The 19,331-nt window shown below is 42.1% G+C and overlaps 1 protein-coding gene across 4 annotated transcripts; it reads left to right on the plus strand.

Annotated features, from left to right (window-relative positions):
- Positions 1-8,494: 8,494 nt before the first annotated feature.
- tbx1 (T-box transcription factor 1) lies at positions 8,495-17,754 on the plus strand. Of its 4 annotated transcripts, none has more exons than XM_075468326.1 (8): positions 8,495-9,127; positions 10,284-10,674; positions 12,664-12,765; positions 13,114-13,285; positions 14,182-14,337; positions 15,165-15,232; positions 15,866-15,966; positions 16,681-17,754. In XM_075468326.1, the coding sequence occupies exons 1-8, from the start codon at positions 8,944-8,946 to the stop codon at positions 17,061-17,063; spliced, it is 1,557 nt and encodes a 518-aa protein (XP_075324441.1). In that variant the 5' UTR covers positions 8,495-8,943; the 3' UTR covers positions 17,064-17,754. The 4 variants fall into 4 exon arrangements, with proteins under 4 accessions (XP_075324441.1, XP_075324442.1, XP_075324444.1 ...); XM_075468327.1 differs by having other exon boundaries at positions 16,684-17,754; XM_075468329.1 differs by having other exon boundaries at positions 10,335-10,674; positions 16,684-17,754.
- The last annotated feature ends 1,577 nt before the right edge of the window (positions 17,755-19,331 follow it).

A 19,331-nucleotide genomic window follows, 5' to 3' on the forward strand; every position in this document is an offset into this window, starting at 1 on the left:
TATATGAAAGTATGGGTGAAGTAGATTAATATCAGTGCAAAGAAACTTATTGAAAACCACAGCAAAGTGACAGCAAAAATCGCTTTTTTCTTCCTTTCTCCGTAGTAACTTTGATATCTGTGAGGCCTCTTTTTATTGTAATGTAGAAACAAAGGTGTTACATGTTTTCTTTACAATAATTTTTTTTTTTTATCACCAGCAGCAAAATACATTTCTTTTTTTTTTAATCTATTTTCACTTAAGAGAAATTATAAATCAAAATATATGTTATTTAATTTTTAAGTGGAATGCTGCTTTTGATTTTTTATATTCACTGAATGGTAAATGTTGGCCTTTATCTGTGTTTTACAGAAACAATTAATCACTCCAACTGGACATGTTTCCCATCATTTTCCAAATGGCACAAAAGAAAATAAATCCACTGTTTTAATCAAATAAATGGATTCAATTGTCAAGAAAGTGATTTATGGTTTTCATTCAAATTTTTAATAATGATGATTTTTTTTAATTAAAAGAAGTTGAAAGAGGAATATTTTTACGAAGTTTAACTTTCAATAGAATTTTGAATCAAATTTGATAAATTGCTGTTCACATTAAACATTTTGTGAAGTGAGTGTAAAACTCCGACACAGTGCTGCAAACATGAACAAATATAGCCATAAAAGTTAGAAACTATGTCACTGAATTAAATAACCACATCTGATTTTCATTTATAAATTATATCAATAATTCTGTTAATACATTATATTAATTTGAATATTACTAGATAGTAATATTCAAACTCAAATGATGTAAAAACTGACTTTATGCAGAGAGAAAAGTTTATCGCGATCTTAAAACTGAAAGGATCTCTCGAGTGCATTTCACTTGTGCTTTAAGACAGCAGGCGACGGGAACTTTTTTATTATCCCAGGATCATGTAATCTCTGGACTTTTTGTTTTCCTTCAGCTCTCAAATGTTCCTCGCCACCACCAGAGCTGGCTAATGGATGCAGATGGAGGAAGTGTTTGACATTACGGACACAGCAGTGCTTGTTTTAGAGAAGCTGGTCATGTGGTCTTGCCCTAACAGGCCACACAGTACCCCCTTAATGTGACCCAGACCCCCCAGCCAACTCCAGGGGGCTCCAGGAACTGTCCGCTCCGGGGGAACTGACTGTCAGTTTAGCCCCCCCAGTGAACACAAGTCAACATGCCTTAATCCCCCCATCACCTAATGTTACACTTTTGGGTCTGCAATTAGCAAGCCGGCCAAATATCCCCCACACCCGCCTGAGGTGTTTGATTCCGAGCCCCAACATGGAGCTCCTTGCTGGGGCTGTGGCCAGCATGCAGAGACCTGAGTTGGGACCCAGAGCGGCTGCTTCTGCTGCTGGTTTCCATGGCGCAGTGCCGGCTCAGCCACATGGTCCCTCATCTTTCACTGTCACTGTGCTGGAGAGGAAGAGATCAAAACAAACATGTGGTGGCAGGGAGTGCCTGACATGATGAATCGCAGTAATTAGCATCAGACTGCCAAGTGCTTTCTATGATTGGTGGAGGCTGCTTTTGACAGTGACTGGTTGACAGGACACATAGAGCGAGATCTGTGACCCAAAGACCAGAGATATACGGTAACTGAGCACAACTGAGCAAAGTCTGCAGGTCACTCTAAACTGAACTGGGAAATTTTCACAACATGGAAGCAGGGAGGGGTGGTGGGCACAATGTCTATTATCAACAGCTTAGAGCCATGCCAACACGGAGGATGGGGGCGCAAATTCCACTCATTAGTATTGGCTCCATTCTGCACATTGTTTACCTCCTGTGTGACTTCCTGCCTCTTCATCTCAGAAGAAGAGCACAGGAAGGCTCAATATTCCCCCTTTAGCCAGAATCTCTTGTACGTGATACAAAAAGCCGCATTGTAGCTCGTTTTCCTGTCTCCTCTGCTGTGCATTTCCAGCTGGGGGTGTGGTATCGGCATTCTTCGAGGTCAAATCTCTGCACGCCTCTGATCCCCTAATTTCACTGTCTGGGGTTAGTGTGGGGGCCTCTCTAATGGACATGTTATCCACTTCCTGCTGCTGCTGAGAGGCGATCTTGATCCTGGTGTCAAAGAATGAATTGCTAAGTTCAGTCCCTATTGAACACCTTTAATGTTTCAAATTTGAGACGTGCAGAGGGACTCATCTCCTTAACAATTCTGTAGGTTAGACCATTTTTTAACTCAGGCTGATGGATAACGGCAAGAAGTCAAGCAAAAATTACTTGGAGGAAGGGAGGAGGAAAAAGGATCTGCCCATGAAAGGTGCATTTACTGACCAGAGAGACTTTAAAGGAAATATTCACTCAGCTAAGTTTTTGAAAGAGAAGGAGCAGACTCCGGCCACCCCGCTGGCCGGGACATTAACTCTGCTAACACAGTTATTAATTTCAGACAGAGAGGGAAAGCAGTTAATGGGACATGCACCCATGCACTCAAACACACTCACACTTATGCACAGGCACAGTGGACCTGTCTGTAATGGTCTTTGGCAAGAGGTCTGTGGTTCAAGTTCACAAAATCAGCAGAGGCCAGAGAAGTGAAGTGAACTACCCACGGTGGCTGAGGGAGGACAGATGGAGACAGCAGTCCAGGGGATGGAAGATGCAGGGACTGAGGGGCATGAGGTGGTGGTTGTGGTGGGAGGAGGGGGTCACAGCCTTGAGCCCCCTCTGCCAGAAACAACAAGCAGGCCTTCTCATATTCAAATAAATACCAAGCCAGTGGGGAGCAGGGAGGGGCGGCAGATAAGGAGGAGGCAAGGAGCGAGAGGCAGACTGGAGGATGGCTGCTCTCCTACACTGAAGTCTATTTAGGATCACAGGCCAGGCCAAGAAGAGCAAAGCAGGGAGTGACAGATTTATAATGAGCATAGGCTCTGCCCTTGCATTTATACCAGGCTTAAGAAGTATTAGAGAGACAAAAGCCGCAGATCCTCCTCCGAGAGAAGAAAGGCCTTAATTAATTTGGGGAGATCACGGAGGCCCCAGGCCCACATCATCAGTTCTTTGTGGCAGGAATGCCAGCTATTTACCGGCGCTCCAATGGGGCTGGGGGGGAGAGGCAAGGTGATGACGACTGGGGCCGTCGTGCAACAGATAGGAAAAGGATACTTTTCAAAAGCTAAAAGCTTCCCAGTTTTAAAACAAAGACGGGAGGGAAAGAGAAGAAGTGATTTTGAAAAGGGATCTGACTCTGAGCACCCCCCCCACCCCCCTCCAGACACCCCCACCCTTGTTATGTCCTACACAGACATTCCAAACTGTTTTTGCTTTCTCAGTCACTACATGACAAATCAAGCAGATAACAAATCTGAAAAGAGTATTCAGAATTTTCAAGGTTATGACCGTGCAATACGTGTGTGGATTCCCGAGTCCCTTTCTCCATCCAATAAAGAAAGCAGCTTATTAAACTTCAACTTCAACTTTTACTACCACACATTAAACTGTGATAGCTGCCTTTCTCCTTTCTCTCCGTTACAGTTTTTCCGGGTTTGTGACGGGGCTGCAGAAAATCAGAGGTGGCTCGCACTGACAAGGCTGCAGAGAGTCTGTTTGGGGGGGTACAGTTGGCAGCTGTCGGGACAGTATTCATTGACTCTGAGGAGACATGTGGAGATAGGACCCTCCTTCCCAAAATAAATAAATAGAAGGAGCAAACGTCGTCCCAGACAACTGCAAAGGGGGAGGGAGAAAGTGAAAACTGTGCTTTTCTTTCTTTCTCTCTCTGTTCATTACAAAATGCATGAAAACTTGAACAAATGAATATGAAAGCAGAAAAAAAAAAATACATAAAAAATGTATAAGCAAAAAAAAAAAAGGTCTTCATGGAATGAATACTTTATCATAAGTCATATAAAAAACAATTATTTTGCTTAATTTATTCAGCTTTTTTAACACATGCCGTTCCATTAGGAGGCCAGAAATGCCTCTATGTGAATAATAGTCTATCAGAGCCTGCTTTCTCTCTTGTTTTAATATGTGTGGGAATATATGTTGGACTTTGACGGGGACAGACACAAGGGAATCGTGTTTTCCACCTTTAGTCAGCCATTGTGTTCATTTCCATTGTCCTTTTATGATGACCCCAAAAATACAAGAGAACAAGGCTGGCCAGGAAAACCACATTTAAATGCCAACAAGGAAATGTGTTTTTTTTTTCCCAGAAACAATTAAATTCCTGTGATTTCTTCAGTAAAAAAATTAAAAAATGCTTTGTTTCATATAAAAACGAAAAAAGGAGACATACAAATCAAAGTGATCAAACATTACTAACACCACACCTCCTCTAAAGGTTATACTGTGCATGACAGGATTTTACAGTGACTTGATGGCCTTCTGATGATAGCAGCATATCTCTTATTTTTCCTCTAAACCCTCTTGAAGCGGCCGTAGTGTTTTTGTTTTAGATTTGTGTGTGATGATTGGACAAAAGGACCATTCTCATGTGCTCCTAACAAATGAGTGAAAGGTGTCAGGGAGGTGATGTGAAAACACCTGTAATGCAAAGTGAGCGCTGCGTTCCACCGGCGTCTTTAACAGCGAGGTTTGTTTTAGTTATTTATTGTTATGCGAGATAACAAACCAACGCCAATGAAGGAGTCTTAAGAAATATCTGAGCAACCACTAGCTGACAGATCATGGAAATGAACTTACAAATAGCCGAAAGGAAAAAACAAAGAATGATAGACATCGCAGAAGCACTCATCACTGTGGTAAAATGTTTGGACGTTTTCGGTGAAAAACTCCAATTTATATTTGCTTATAACGTTTCATTTCGGGGAGAGGTGGGTGGACATCTTCTCGAAGCGGAGCGGTGAATGAAGGCATTCACAAATTGAGCCAACCGACCAAATTAGACACTGCTGGTGCTGTAAGACACACGGTTGCCTGCACCTGCTAAAAAAAAAACTGCTCAACCTTGAAAGTTGGGATAATTTAGGCGCGCACACTACCTTTTATTTATTTCTATCCTCGAAAAAAAAAATGAAATCCTAATAATTTGTTCAAATGAAGCTATTGATAAATAGCAAAAAAAAAAAAAGGCCCATTCTCATCCGGCAACCTTTATAGAAATAGTTCAGCGATTTTGGTATGATTTGTGTTGATACATAAATAAATTATTTACATATAATCTAAATTAATATTTAGGCCTATACGAAAAACAAAATACATTATATTCATATAAAAACGAACATATCGCTCAATAGCTTTTATTTCAAATGAAGATATAAAAAAAATAATAATAATTTGGGAAAGATGCTCTTATTCAAAGCGCCAACTTATATTTATTTGTATAAATATGTTTAAACCTACTTGTCCTGATGCTGATAAGGCAGCTTTTGGAATACCTCAGTGCAAAGACCAAAGACCCCGCAGAGAAAGCTCCCAACCCGGCCCTTCGCTGTCAGCCGGTCACTTCCTCCCCTCTTTACTCAGGGATTCCCACTAATATTTAGACAGGATAGAGTTTTATAAGAAGCAATGCGCTGCATTGGCAACAGCTGTCACGGAGCATCAATGTGAAATCTCATTTTTTTAATCACACGTTGAAGAAGCTACTTTTTTGCCATCAGCTAGATGACATCAATGATTTTATCGTTGGAATTCGATTGTGGAAATAAATATTCTTACAACACAAGCGCGGCAGCATCAAATGAGCTGCTGTCTTATTGTGAGTCCGGTAAGAAGCAGAGAGAAACAGAAGAGAGAGCACGCGCCCACAAGTCCCTCCAGATATAATGACCTAATCCCATCTCTGTTTACTAATAACACAAATATAGCAGCCAGAGAGCGTTGGCGTGAAATCTGTGCCATTTAATGAGGCATGGGCAGGAGTTTTTAGTTTGGTGATTTGTCATGTTACCACAACAGGACGCACAGGACCACACGGGAGTCCATCACGAGGGGCAAAAAAGAGAAATCCTTATTTAGGTCTAATAGATGACAGGAAAACAACCGACAGCAGTGTCTGAATGCGTTGGTGTGTGTGTGTGTGTGTGTTTCTGAGACACAGTCTCAGTCACATCGCTGAATGACTGTAAAAGTCATAAAGAAAAAGAAGCATTCCAGCGCGTAAAAGCGCGTGCCAAATGACAGCGAGGGTTTCCAGGTTTGCCGTCTCACTGCCAGACAGTAAACTTCAGCCTCACGGTGCCATATGAAAATAAAAACACTGACTCGCGGATATTCCGAAGAAACTATTAGAAAAAAGAAAGTAACAGGGATTTAGGGTGAGTTTCCTTTTTTTCTCTGTTTAGAATAACTGCCTTTTTCTTTTTTAATGATTAGGATAAAAGATGTCCGACATTTTCAGTGTACTGCTACATATCTAGGGAAGAAATATCACAGTCCCGTCCAGATGCAGAGCAATTATTTTGCATTGACACGTTGTGTTGTTATCTTCAGAAGAACCAAACGAAGGTCTGGATTTGAGGGCTCAAATTAATTTTAAAACACGTCTGTACGACAACCTATTTCCCTTATCACAACAGCCAATCGTTTCCTTCTAGGGTTTCAATCAGGTACTTATCTATTCATCGCAGCAATCAAACTACACTGATTAAATGCCTCAAATGCTCAGTTTTAAATATTGTTAGCAGCATCACTTTTCCAAAGAAAATTCCCGTATAGCCTACAGTGCACTCATTTTAAAATGACAGACGTGCAGTACAGTATGGCCACTCTGTTCGGCATCCATCAGTCAGTCAACAGCGTAACAGTGTTTAGGCCTGTATCCTCTAATCAGTGAGAACAGCTAATTTTGTCTGCTTGTTGTCAGATTTGCGCCCGATGTGCTAAACGCCTCGGAACCATCTTCAGAGCAGAGGTGTTTCAAATCAAAACACAGATGTGCGTTAAACGCATTAAACTCATGTTACTACATTTAAAAAGTTCTCCTGCCAAAGATCATTAAGCGTATTTAAAAGCTGACTCAGTGGAAATTAAAATGTGCTTACTGAAGGCTGAAGAGTTACCTCTCAATAAGAACGAGTGAAAGCAACTGGATTCTTACTGACTCGATGCATTTGAGAGTAAATTTCAATTAATGAAACCTTTTTTTTTTTTTTTTTGCTGTGGAAATAACTCTGCATTCACAAGCCAACTTTTCTTAGTCTGAGAGTTAGTAACAGTTGTTTTTTTCCGATGGTCAGTTTGATCTAAAAGTTTTCAGCAGGGCAGAGCTGAATGCCTGCGCTGTGCCTTGGCCGCTGCGGAGGCCTGCAAGCGAATTCTAACACGGTCTCTTCCACTTTGGTCTGCTCCTGGACTTTGTCTGTTAGCACCTGACTATTTACAAAGAAGGCTTCCGACTTGGCAATGATGAAGTGAGGTGGTATCGATGGCATCATATCTGATAAAACGGGCTGTCATAATTTGGCAGGGATATACATCATATAGAGATGGAGATGGGAGATCTATCTATCTATCTATCTATCTATCTATCTATCTATCTATCTATCTATCTATCTATCTATCTATCTATCTATCTATCTATCTATCCCCGAGCAACACGTCGCAGTAGTTTATTTATGCCCACTGCCTCCCACAGAGGGACATCCAAAACAAATAGGGTTAATCCTCTAACTGCGTTATCCCATTAGAACCCCGCTGCCGCTTTCACGCTTGATTCGGCGACTCAAGTGTAAATTAAACTCTATCTATCACATTGGTTTCAGCTAAACACATCTTGAGCTGCCGCACATTAAAGCTGGACGTCGATAAGCTGAGAGCCAACGAGAAGATACTTGAGGCAGGAGGCGGAGAGGTCAAGTCCAGCTGCGGCCTGAAACGCCACGTGTGTCTCCCTGTGTTTACAGCCTGCCACAATGGGGTTTTGTACGTGTAAAGAAAAAAAGCTAGTGTGTGCGTGTGCGCGTGCGTGTGTGTGTGAAAGGTAATGGATCTCCTTAAAGAGATAAAAACGGAGTGAGTTGGACTGAGTTTACACCACTTTTGGACAAGTAGACAAATTAATTTGCACACGGATTGGTGTGCAAAAACAAAATTGTGTAAATCGTATATAAATGTCTAAAATGAGTGAATCAATAAGAATAATTGAATATAAAGTTGAATATGTCGGACCTTTCCTTTGTTTCCATTTCCGCGTGTCCTGGGCCAACATTTGCTTCAAACATTTCAAACATTCAATCAAAACTTCTGAAACAGAAGTGAATTGTAGCTTTCTTTGTTTTTTCAACCTGGTTTAAAGTGAACTAAATTTCCAGCCTGAGCAGAGACAAACGGCTCATACATTTCAGATATATATTCTGATATTATAGCCTCTGATGTTCCAGGCAAACTCGGTGCAAGAGAAGCCTAGCTGGGCTTGAATGGCCCAACGCGCAGACGCATACAGTCCTTTCATTTACTGGAAAACAGGCGCATTTTGAAGCCGGACACTGAAGTGACGTTGGAGTTCAATTCAAATGACTGACATGGTCTTATTGAAATAAAACATTCAGCGCAGAGCGCGGACACATTGTCCTGGTGGTGCAGGGGAGGCGTGGATCTCGCTCACTTTTGACATTCTCGTGGCAGTAGTAGATTCTCCTCAAGGCACGACTCGGATAACACCACCCCGCCAGCGACCGGAGGAGAAACAAGGGAAGCTCTCTCTCTCTCTCTCTCCTCTCTTCACTTTGGATGAACTGTGTTTTGACGCCAGGACGCGTTTAGGGAGTTAATTAAATGAATCAGAGCACTGGGAAGCTTTTCGTGTCTTCTCAGTAGCTCCAGGAATACTTTGAGGGACGTTTAAGCCAGACTCTCGCACCCACGGAGCGCCGGTGGCGGAATGTGAGAAACCCCATTTTAGCGCATGTTCCTCTCCACAGTACGCAGCCTTCTCCTGCTTTCTGCTCAGTTGGAAAGCGGAGGAGGAGGAGGGAAGGCTATTATCGACGCGATCCCTCGCCTATGGACGACGGCGGTCCCCTCTCTCCAAAGGCAAATGCTTTCAGTATTGCCTCTCTGATTTCGGCTGCAGAGCGAGCAGGAAGCGCAGCGTTTGACAAACAGAGAACCGGCCTGGACAAGCCAGACCTGCACAACCACAGTTCCTTTAAAATGCACTACAGCACTGTCACCCGGGAAATGGAAGGTAATTTTGTTTATTGATGCCCATAGAGCTGTTGTAGCATGTGTACAGCTCACCCCTGCGTTTTCTCCGTTCATGGACACTTTAAAGAAATAAATATATATATATTGGTGCGTTGTTTTGGAATGCAAGGGAAAAATGAGAAAATCTGAGTTTGACTACTAAAATGATGCAGATTCAGTGTCACTGATCATCCCATCCGGGAGGAAAAGTCTGCAGAGGAAGTGGGGGAAAAAGTTTCCAATTCCATTTATTCCAAAGCCTCAAAGGGTTGTAGCAAGTCAACTTTAATTTGCGAATAGGATCACATAGATTGAAAATGAAGCCAAGAGGAGGGTTTACACGAGCACCCCGTGCGAAATGGTAAAAACAGACCATAATAATCACATCCAGCTCGGAGGAGGGTGTACACCCATCCCACACATGTATTTGTCCATAACAAGAGAGCAACAGTCACCTGTTGCCTGTTTGTTTGTTTGTTCATGCAAATCAATTCGCGTTTACCTTGTATAGCGTTTACACTCCTCTCTGCGGGGCAGATCCTCTATTGTTTGTAAACGGGGGTAATGTGGGCGATACCCTTATCCAAAAGTTAAATGGGTGCCGGAAAGCCCATTAAAAAGGGGCGCACTTCTCTGTCAATCAGTCTCGTCCCAAGGCGAGGAAAAGGCACATTACCTGCAGTTCCTTATCTAAATAGAAATAAGAACCGGTTTTATCGCAAAGGGGAGGCCCTCTGCGTCAGATAAGAGACGAGTCAGGGTTGCAGTGTAACACACTGCAGCAGCGCACTACAGAGGCGACTCGGAGCGCAATCGATCCAAAAGCAAAAAGCAGTTCGCACCCTCTCGAAGGTAGTTTCTGCGAATGGTTCAGAGATTCGACGCGACTTCTGCGGTTTTGGGGATATTTCGTCACTTTTCGGACGTCTACTTTTTTTAGATCAGACAGCCTGCAGTAGGCTAAGCTTGCGGTGGATGCAACTTCGAGGACTAATGAACAGCCGCGACAGAAACTTTTGAACGGAAAGGGGTGCATTTGTGCCTGACATCTTCATCTGGAGATCTCTTATTCCTGCTTCTGTTTTGACTATTTATGTTTTAATCGTCTTATAAAATAAGGCCTCTTTAGTAAAACCCGTTTTCTGGGATGATTTCAGCCATATCCAGTCCGTGGCTGACGCAGCTGTCCCATTTTTGCGATGTTGCAGCCTTCACGACGAGTAGCCTGAGCAGCCTCAACACGCCGGGGGGCTACCACCTCTCTCCGTCCCCCGGGGACCCTTACAGTCAACATGAGTCCCACTTCGAGCCCTGCCCGGCCGCCCAGCATAGCTACAACTATCCGGGAACCAACCCGGGCCAGGCTCAGCCAAGCGACAACGGGACTCCTAACTGCTCCTCGTCGTCCTCCAACTCCACGCCGACTAGTAAAACTATAGTGAAGAAGAACCCCAAAGTGGCCAACATTAACGTCCAGTTGGAGATGAAAGCTTTATGGGACGAATTTAATCAGCTGGGCACGGAGATGATCGTTACCAAGGCTGGCAGGTGAGTGCACATCAACACGCAGGCCAGAGGCAGCGTTATCCTAAAGGATCGCATATTCTTTATTGTAAAAAAATAAAATAAAATTCATTCATTTAATTTTTTTTTTTTTAAATAGCTCGATATTACTGGGTATCTTTGTTAACGATGTTAACGGTGACGACATACAGATGCGAAACATATTTATTTAAATTTAATGTGCTGGATTTCTTTTTTATCAGAAAACACAAGCCCATTTTGCATTAACTACTGCACCACCGTATCCTCCCAAAGCAAATGTTGTTCATATTTGAATTTTCTCTCCATTACTCACTATTCCACTGCAAGTTATTTTTCTTCCTTACCGGCGAGTTCAAGCGGTAGCCTAAACGTTTTATGAAAACACAGAACAGTTAACACCAAAATGCCAGTTGTCTCCTGTTAGATTTGTTTTTAACTATCCTAATGACAACCGACAGAGCCGTTTGTCGTTCTCCCTCGGACTGTTTAGTTTCTAAAGCCTTTAGCCTGATTTATTTATCTGGTTTTACAGAATTCTGAATATCGCTTTGGGAGGACTGTATGTAGACGTGTGTGTGTGTGCGTCAGCTGTAAACACTGTGCTCATCTGATCCTGCTGCGTTTTATAGGCCTGAGATCCAATAAGGATAACTATCAGCTGTTTTTCCTCACCGTCTGGTTCAATTTTACGCATCGCTGTTAGGCACCACGTTGCAGCTTTTTATTTCGGGCGTCTGGTAACCGATTCAAGCCGAGCCCAGAGCTGTTTCACTCTCTTCCCACTTCAGTCTGCCGGAAGGCGGTTTTGGTTAGATCAACTGCATTGATAAGGCTCACTTAAATAAGGTGAATTAATCAACTTAATGCCGTCTTGCTTTTTATTTAAATTGCAGAATGGATTCTGCTTGCATCCGCAGAAAAACGACAAATTCTGTTTTGACCTATGACCTATGTGGAGCCTACAAAATCTTATTCTGTACGCAGCAAAAAAAAAAAAAAAAGATATTAATAAGGCTATGTATTCTAATAAAGTAAAACAGCATGAGATACATGCCTTAAGCCTGAAAGTGAGGGTTGAGGTTGTACACCCCGCGCTGTCTGACAGGAGAAAGGAGATCCGCAGCAGAGCACTTTAAAGGCTCCTTCAGCCTCACCTAGCCACAACACTGACGTTAATTGAGCGTTGATTTTAGGATCCCTTTCACTGACTCGGCGGTTTACTCAACTTTCAACTCAGATTATTGGAGGATGTGGACCTGCTAAATAACCTGGGCAGTTTAGGGGGAAACACAGTGCAGGGGCGCTGACCAGCATTTTTTTTTCTTTTAGCAGCCAAGAAGCAGAGAAATATTTGTTATTAAATCAGTGACCACTTATGTGTCAGGACGCGGAGGGCAACGCCTCTCTATGTGCCCATTGTGTCTCTTTTTTCAAATGTAAAGTCAGTGCATGTTCTTATTTCTCAATCCAGATGACTAAAAAGTTAAAAATTCAGAACTAAAATCTCTGATGAGTAGTTATCAAATTTAGCCTCGTGAAAAACATTCCTGTGCACGTGTAACTTTGCATGTGAGTTGGTCTCAATGCATCGGGAATTCATCAAAAGATCAAATAAGAAGTAAAAGTGCACGTCAAGTCTTTTGTTTTTTTAAGCGATGCAATAAGACAACAAACGCAAAGCTCCTTTTAGATCAGGGGGAACTTTATCGGGTGACGCACAAAGGGAATCCTCCATGGCCTGGATATACACGTCTTCCAAAAAAACACGCTGTTTTTTTTTTTATTGCTCAGTTAAAAACACAGTCTATTCTGTGACGAGTTCCATGTACTGTAATTCAATGAACACTCTCACACACACACACACACACAACACACTGATGGCAGAGCTTTAGAAAGGAGGCCGTAACAATCCGCCAACTGAATGTAGCTACCATTCGCGAAAACCCGAAGCTTACATTTAAAAGTCACTCTGTGTTTTTTTTTCTTTGTTAGGAGAATGTTTCCAACTTTCCAAGTGAAAATATTTGGAATGGATCCCATGGCAGACTACATGCTCCTGATGGACTTCCTGCCTGTGGATGACAAACGTTACAGGTAGACTAACTGTTTGGATGTCTTCAGAAAATGAAACACTGTCCTCATTAAAAACATAGCTCTGTAAAACGTTTTGACAGTTAATAAAAAAAAATAATGTTGTGGAAGTTTGTGGGCGCACAAACATTTTGTAGCGTCCAAATCAAAAAGAGGCTGATTAAGAATCGACAGTGTGGATGAATAAATCTGTGCACGCATTGACGAAAGCAAAATAATTCCAAAATGACCCAGTTTATATTTTTGATATTTTCATCTAGGCTTGGTGTGCGTCTTCATGGGTTTCATGCCTGCAGCTTACTTTACTGCACGCCTAACATTGTGTCCCATTTACTTTTATGGCCCCTCCAGGTATGCTTTCCACAGCTCGTCGTGGCTGGTGGCGGGTAAAGCTGATCCAGCCACACCGGGGAGGGTCCATTACCACCCGGACTCTCCGGCCAAAGGCGCGCAGTGGATGAAACAGATCGTCTCTTTCGATAAACTCAAATTAACTAACAACCTGCTGGATGACAACGGGCATGTGAGTACACGGCTGAGAATAAATGCATGCGAACCAGACCCGCATTTATCCACCGAAACAACAAAAGGGCCGTCCGTCGACAGAATGATCAGTAATTACATGTCGGATTTCACAGTCAATACGCAGATATAGTTTGATCAAATTTTTTACAGCAAATCAATTTACTTAAATGATCATAAAGTTTGAGAAACATTACAAACTGGTAACTGTCCCAAAAGATATATTAGAGTGTTATTGAGCAATTATGTAGGCCATCAAATTGATTGATAGAAATGATTCAACAGTAATAAACTTTGATATTTTAACTCATTGTCTATCGACAAAAACGGCACCGCAGATGCGGCCGCTCTCCAAAGATGACGGCAGGGAAGTGGAATATTTCAGCACTGGAAATTATTTCAGCCCCTCCCGCCTGATCTTCCTTTTCAGAAAATGGCAGATTTTTAATGCGTGTGCGAATTTCAAAAGTATTAGACTGGAATGAATGGAGATGAGTTAAGAGTGTGCACTATTACAATAGCGATCTATTCTTTATGGCTCTTGTTTAAAGGCATTTAAACAATGTGCAAATATCAGTTGATGAGCACCAGATAGATTTATCTGTTATAAGTGGCTCTGTATATTTCAAACGAGCGTCAGGTTATTTCTGCATTCTATGCGTTCCTTAAACCTGTTAATGCGCACAATCTTGGGTATGTTTGATACAGCTTAAATACCGGGTATCACATTCAGTTGCATACCTCCAAATTTCGCTGTATCTTTATATGATGCACATTAGTCGTGTCCGTCAATAAGCAGCTCAGCGTGCAGCAGAATGAAACTGCTGATCAGAAACAGTAAAACTGTAGAATGTGGGTTATATATATAAAGCTTTGCTTCTTTATGATATTTTACAGATCATTCTGAACTCCATGCACCGCTACCAGCCCAGGTTTCATGTGGTTTATGTGGATCCCCGCAAGGACAGCGAGAAGTACGCAGAGGAAAACTATAAAACCTTTGTTTTCGAGGAAACCCGCTTCACAGCGGTCACAGCGTACCAGAACCATCGGGTAAGCAGCTTTTATAACCCTGTGTGAAACTCACATGGTCGGGTGTACAGGGAGCGCGCAGCCGTTAAAGAAGCTATGGTGCATGATGCGGCATCAAATCACTGCAGACGAAATACAGTAAAAAGTTGCATTCAACTAAACTATTTCTCAACGAATGAAGTTTAACATAAAGGTTATAAAGGGGGGGCTAATTTTGTTTTAGCGCAAGATTGCGCAAAAGCATTAATTAATGAATCCGTTCCGTTAGAAAGTCTCACACAGCGCACTTTTTGCGCGTAGATGTCTCTTCTGGTCGGCAAGCACAGCAGTTCTTCGGTTTTCCATCAGTCTCCGTGTCTGTTTAGATTCACACACACACACCAGTGTGTTCGCTGCTTATTTGGGGCGACTTCTAAAGAGTGAAAAGTTAATACAACTTTTTTTCCTTTCGGCATTGTTCAGCCAGGTCTAATGAGTGTGGGAGGCTGTTACCATGAGCACATGTTCAGCAGGCCAGGCAGGGAAATAACTGGGAAGTCTGCTGCTAAATGCAAGGATTTTCAAAAAGTTAGCTTTAAACTTGTTCTGCAGCTTGTAGCGTAATGTTTTATATTAGATATTAGAATGCAGTGTGTCTGGATGATAATAATAAAGAAGAAGAATATTAACAATAATAATATGTAAGGAATTGACTGATTGTGTGATTTGGGGTTTTAAAGGAGAGGGTTCTCCATCATAAATTTCTGTGCATTGTATCAGACAATCACTGTTTTTGTTTAGTAAAAGCAAATGCAGTGACAACGTGGAAAAGCGCTGAGGTTTATTCGATGTTTGCCTTTGCTTTTCAGATCACACAGCTGAAGATAGCCAGCAATCCCTTTGCAAAGGGCTTCAGGGACTGCGACCCGGAGGACTGGTGAGCATGTACACTCACATCTCACAGTCGTATTGGCAAGTTTTCACATGCTGTAAAAATGAAAGCCAGCCAACAGAGCCAGCCAGGTCAGAAAGTTTCTGCAAAATAGATTTGTTGTTTGCTTTATGTCAAACAGGTGCCAGGTGGGTGGAGTTTGCTGCATAACACAACATAACACGGAGTGCCGTGAATGTTAAAAATCATTTTGTATTGTTTGAGAGTCACTCAGCTGTGTTTGTCTGTCGCTGACAAATTACCAGACTCTTAACAGTCAAAAGGAGCAAACACCAGACAAATGCTCAGACAGTTGAAACAAACGCACATATTTCTTCCAAATGCTGTTGATTCAGCTCTAAAATTATTATTTTTTTTTTTGGAAAAGGTATAAATCAAGCAGTTGAATATAAATCAATGGAAATAATTCATTACTCCAGAGAGCAACCCAATCTCTGCCATCAAACTGGCCAGGGAGGCCATTCAAATTTCACAGTGTAAACTTAGCATCTTTCAGTGCAAACGCTCATTGCAAACACTAATGTAAAATCTTAAAAAGCGTCATCATTCTAATATATAAAGAAATTGTGCCCTTGATGTTCACTGAGTATGTAACTCAATCCATTTTCCCCGTTCCAGGCCCAGGAATCACAGGCCAGGCTCTCTGCCAATAATGAGTGCCTTTGCCAGAACAAGAAACCCAATGTCATCTCCCCCTCAGCAAAACGGCACGGAGAAAGGTCTGCAGCTCGCTCTTTCTTTCATTTCATGCCTGGGACTAAACTTTAAACAAAGGCTCGTTAATATGTTCAGCATTTCGTCAGGACTTTTTAAACATCTTCCTTGACTTTCTTGCAGTTTCTTATCCTTAACCGAGGTGCAGTGGTGCATTGGCAGTGTCAGGCTGACGCTGGCTTTTAATTAAACATCAAATATCAGCCAGTCAGTGTCATTCACTGAAAGCATGACAGAGGTTCTCATGCTGTTATATAACTGACCACAGCTTCAATACACTGAAATATGGGAAGAAAATGAGATTTTCTTGACGTGCTGATGACTGATGTATTTATTAGCTCAATGACAACACTTTGACCAATTGAATGTCTTCTGAATAGAAACTATAGTTTCTTTCTTTTTTTTAAAAAGCTTACATTTTGAATCCATTCTTGAAAGTTTTGAGTCCAATTTAATGTGAATTAAATCTTTTTTATTATAGTTTTATGAAAATGACATCTACATTTTTCAGTATAGATTTCTAATCAGAAATAAATAGGGCTTTAACTCATTTTAATTTGAAAAAACTAATAATTTTATGGATAATATGAAGGAGATATTACCATGTGATAATGGTTACAACTCTGAGATACTATAACACTACGAGCTGTGCCTGCCATTCTAGTTTTGAGGGCAGAAATTATGAACACCTTCCTTTAACTTTGTACCCATCTTCACAGAAGACAGCAGACGGGAATATGAGCGAGACCCCAACGGCACACCAATACATGCAGATCCAGCTCACCAGCTGATGTCCCGTGTCCTCAGCCCCGCCCTGCCGGTCCCAGGTGGCCTTCACGCCGTCCCGCTGACAAGTGGCCGACCCAGCCCTCCCCATGACCTTCGGGCAGATCCCCACACTCTACCCCCAGACACCCTTCACCACCACCCCTACAAGTACCCAAACACCTATGAACACTACTTAGGAGCCAAGACCAGGCCGTCGCCCTACCCTTTACCCGGTATCAGAGGACACACGTACCATCACCACATGAATCCCGCCACAACTAACATGTACTCAGCCACCAGTGGCCCCTCTAACTACGACTATGGGCCCAGATAATGACTGTTGTCCATGGAGGCTAATGGCGCACAGCACTGTGGGAATCATAACAGGCAGGAACGGCAACAGAGTTTTTTCAAATGATGGCATTTGCAACCTATGGGGTGCGATCACAGGTTGAGACTCCTCTCAGCTGGTTAAGCCCTGCCGTATTTATTTAAAGGAATTGTGTCTTTGGGTTACGCATGGGCACCCTGTTCCAAGCCCTCAAAGAGGACTGCTACGACCTCTGAACTCAAATGGCAGAAGCTCTACATGAGGCCACCCCCTACCTGAGCAGTGCGGACATTGAGCCAGCAGGCGGGAGGAACCTCTCCTTAACACGGACAAGACTTTCAATCACAGACTGGAATTGAGCTCTCCTTTTTTTCTTGTTTTTTGGATGCACTTTTTGACTTGCTTTGTTTTTATTGCTTTCAAAAAAGCCATACGTTATTATAGTCCCATCAACCTTCTAGGTAGACGAGATTTTTGCATGCTGAGCTCATCAGAGAGGATGTCGAAACACATTGAAATGTTTTTGCTTACGAAAAAAAAAGAAAGAGGGGAGACTTTGAAAGATTCAGAACACCTTGAGCCGCTCTGAGAAGCTTGTACCATGGCACTGACTTGCAGCAATTCTAAGTAAATAAATGAAGCAGAATGACTCTTCTGTATCTGTAAAAAAAAACATTAAATTCTTGTAATTCATAAAAAAAAAAAAAAATGGTCTTTGTGCAAATTTTCCATTCAAAGTCTCGTCAGCTAAAGGGGGAGGGTAGAAGAAAAAAGAGCTTACCTCGCTGATAGCATTGTTTAAGTCTGTCTGACCGGATTTGCTCTGCTGAAATAGGCTGAGGTGTCCGCTGCTCCTGCACCCACTGGCAGGCAGGACTTGGAAGCTGTCTAAACATTAGAACATGGAATGATTCAAATGTTGAAATCTGCACCTGGTTTTAAGAAGAGGGGGGGGGGGGGCAAACATACCAACACAACTCCAACACACTTCCCTCTTAGTTTTAATTGAACATTACAGAAACTGTGAGCACATTGTAGACTGCAGCTTAGATTGATTTATCAATAAAATTAAGGGGGGCATTTCTAATGATTTAAAAAATAAATGAAAAAGTTAGCAAGCACTTAAAGAGATTAGGTGATCTTGATAGCTTTACAAAAAATAATCAAATATCACTTATTTGTTGGACTTTTGAGCAATTTAGCCACTGTGCAACTGTGTAAATAATCTGGTACAATTATTCCAATTCAAAATTCATCAAAAAAAAATAAATTCTCCTCAAGGAAAAAGAAAACACCATTTCATAACACAAAAACTGGAGGGAAAATAGTTTGGATATCCTATTTCCTCCAAAAGGATATCATTGCTCACCTTTAATGGGACAGTTGGGGGTATTTTCAGAAGTTGAACCCCGCCACCATGGCCGTGCAGCCATTTCCAGCCATCTCCTATTTGAAGTCCTGTGAGAAATGCTTTGCTCGACGGGAAAAAAAAAAAAAAAAAAAAAATCTGCTTTGGAATTTGTTGCTGTCACGATACAAAGGGAAAGCAACGTAATGATTCATTTCAATCATGTATTTCTTTTCGGGGGTTTTCCTCCCTTAAAACGGCTCCCAGTGAGCGGAGCGCGTGGTATAGGATGGCCGGGGGCGCGTGACCTCTGACTGCTAAATGGCTTGTAAAGGTGTCAGAGGTTAAATAATGTTTCCACTCATTCAAACGCCGGCTAATTGGTTGTATAATTTTTGTTTGTTAGGGTAATAACTAAAACTTTATTACCTTTATGGTGCAGTCTGAATATTGATTTTAAGATAGCCTGTAATAATCCAGCTATTTAGCTTAGATTACATTTTTTAAAAAGAAGCTATTTTCAGATATGACGTGGTTTATTTAAAGTTCACTTGGTCGAGGCTGAAACCCTCGTTTATTATTTCAGAAATAGCACAGTGGCAGTTTGTCAATTCTGGCTCACAAACAATTAACTCAAACAGCGTATTGGTGTAAAATTAAGATTTTCACCACTTCAACGAAGCTTATAAGAACATGTAAATATCATTAATGGCGGGTATAAACACCCACCACAACCTTTCTAGAGACATTTTTGCGTTGCTGGCTCTTTGGTCGGGAAGCGTCGCTTTTGGAGACGTGAAGCCCACCGGTGTGAACCGACACCCGCCTGCAGGTGAAGAGGATCAGCCATCTTGGAAGCCGCGAGACCCCAAGAGACGATAGAGGTTTTGTGTTTTCACAGCAGGGGCCTCGCGGGGTTAGGC

The sequence above is a fragment of the Odontesthes bonariensis genome, chromosome 6 (genome assembly GCF_027942865.1).
Source record: "Odontesthes bonariensis isolate fOdoBon6 chromosome 6, fOdoBon6.hap1, whole genome shotgun sequence".
Classification (NCBI taxonomy): Eukaryota; Metazoa; Chordata; class Actinopteri; order Atheriniformes; family Atherinopsidae; genus Odontesthes; species Odontesthes bonariensis.

Bases quoted from the DNA above. Each gene is read 5' to 3' on its own strand.
- tbx1 (XM_075468326.1), top strand. From the start codon at position 8,944: ATGGACGACGGCGGTCCCCTCTCTCCAAAGGCAAATGCTTTCAGTATT. The intron at 13,286-14,181 runs GTGAGTACACGG...GATATTTTACAG, and splicing joins TGCTGGATGACAACGGGCAT to ATCATTCTGAACTCCATGCA. The intron at 15,967-16,680 runs GTCTGCAGCTCG...CCATCTTCACAG, and splicing joins GCAAAACGGCACGGAGAAAG to AAGACAGCAGACGGGAATAT.